Below are 1,975 nucleotides of genomic sequence, written 5' to 3'. Positions count from 1 at the left end.
TATAAATTCAAAAAATATTTTCTTTAACGTATAAATTTGTTATAAGATAAAGCTAAACCGAGCCCACTTATTGGCACTTAGCTAGCTAACATGTATGTTCTCAAACTGAGAGAAGTTCGTTGCCGATAACAATCCCCTTATTGGGAAGATATTAGAATAAGGAAAATATTAAATATCCCAAATTTTTATTTTAAAAATGGGACCCGCGTGCATTAATATTAGCCCACGAATGAGTCATGGATCAGTCATGTTATTTGATAAAATTTTTGGAAAAAATATTTGGGTAAGAATGATATATTTATAGTAAGTCGCATACGCGTTTTTTATGTTGCCATATAAAGATGTCAAAGAAAGTCAAATCTGCTGGTACTAAGACAAAGACTTATAAATTATAATACGCAACTAGCTCCAAATAACATGCATAATAATGCAACTAGTGTACAAGTCAAACACTTTGAACAACCTAGGCGAATCCGGCCAAACATGATCAAAAGGAAGGAAAAATTAGAATGCGACAGGTTCGACTACTTAAACACATTCACACATCAAACATGTTTTTCGTGAATATTCGATAAATAATAAGAAAATACCCCCAAATCAATAGATGTTGAGTAGCTCTGAGATTTTTGCGATGAACTGTCACTATAAAAACTTTTTGTGTCGGTAATGTATGCAAGCTACAAGCTAGATCATACAAAATTTAAAAACAACAATATTCTTATGTGTAGATCATAAATGATCATAGTTCTCTATTTAAAATCTTTCTGTACACCTCTATATTTATATCTGCAAAGCAAAAGAAAAACCAGATGGAAGAAAAAACTTCACAAAATTTACAAACATTACAAAAAGAAACACTAGTTACCAACACCGGGGCTCGGAACGGACCGGAGAATACGATCAATGGCAGCTAGATGACGAGCAATGAGCTTCTCGTCAACGATGAACGAGTGGCCCTTCTTGGTTGGTGCAGAATTAGGGATCGTGCCCTTGGGAAGGGAAGATAAATACAAGCTATAATCTCGTGTAGATGGTGGTGGTTTCTGCAGCTTCTGTTTTTCGGTTTCATGCATGTTGTCATTGAGCCTTCTTCCATATATTGTTGTCACAAAAGAAGATAAAGTAAGCAAACACAGAATGAACACAAAACTTGAACGAGCCATGTGTATGAAGTTGTAGTGATTCTTGTTTTGTTGATGTTGTAAAGTGTTTGGAGAGGGTTGGATTTGTAAAGATGAGTTAAATAGAGGGAGATATATATGGGGAGTGTATGAAGGGAGATAAAGAAGGGAGAACGTGGGGATGAAGTTACGTTGGGCCAAGTCAATTTGGAGTTGAATTTGTGAGTGGGAAATTGAAGTTTAGAGATGGGATATGTAGAAAGAGAGGAGACAGCGTGGAAATTGAGGGTAGGTTCAAGTGAGAGCGAGACGAGAGCCCCTCGGCCGGCCAATGTATAAACTTTAAGTACACTGCAATTAAGAGGTTCTCATTATAGATACAGCATGAGAAGACCTAAGCCACTGACCTCTTTTCATGGTTCAATGTGGGTGAATAAGTGTTATAATAATATAAGATCATGCCAATCACATTTTTATGATATTTTGAAGTTTTAAAGTAACTATTTCCCCCGTTCCGTAAATTGTATACATTTGATTTGGGTACGGAGGTTAACAAAAAATGAAATATTATAAGAAAAAGTAAGAAAAATGGGTAAAGTGATGGAGTCGATCAATATTAAATATATAAAGTTAGTGTAGGGGAAAAAATAGTGGATGTAAGTGGGTGTAGTTAATTTTTATATTATAAAATTTTTACTATTTTGGTAAATTTTGAAATGTATAGAATTGAATGGGACATCCCAAAAAAAAGTGTATAGAAATGAATGGGACAGAGTGAGTATATATTTTCTTAATATGATATCAGATAATAACATGATATCAGAGTTCAGGCTGATTGAATACATTGGGTCGAT

General features: G+C 34.4%; 1 protein-coding gene across 1 annotated transcript; it reads right to left on the bottom strand.

Moving 5' to 3' along the window:
* Positions 1-857: 857 nt before the first annotated feature.
* On the bottom strand, positions 858-1,163 carry LOC141696501 (precursor of CEP14). Its single transcript, XM_074500634.1, has one exon. It carries the CDS (start codon positions 1,161-1,163, stop codon positions 858-860), a length of 306 nt encoding a protein of 101 aa, XP_074356735.1.
* Positions 1,164-1,975: the final 812 nt, after the last annotated feature.

Source organism: Apium graveolens, chromosome 11, assembly GCF_009905375.1.
Source record: "Apium graveolens cultivar Ventura chromosome 11, ASM990537v1, whole genome shotgun sequence".
Lineage (NCBI taxonomy): Eukaryota > Viridiplantae > Streptophyta > Magnoliopsida > Apiales > Apiaceae > Apium > Apium graveolens.
Note: the sequence above shows the minus strand (reverse complement) of the source record. Positions and strands in the feature narration are given on the sequence as shown.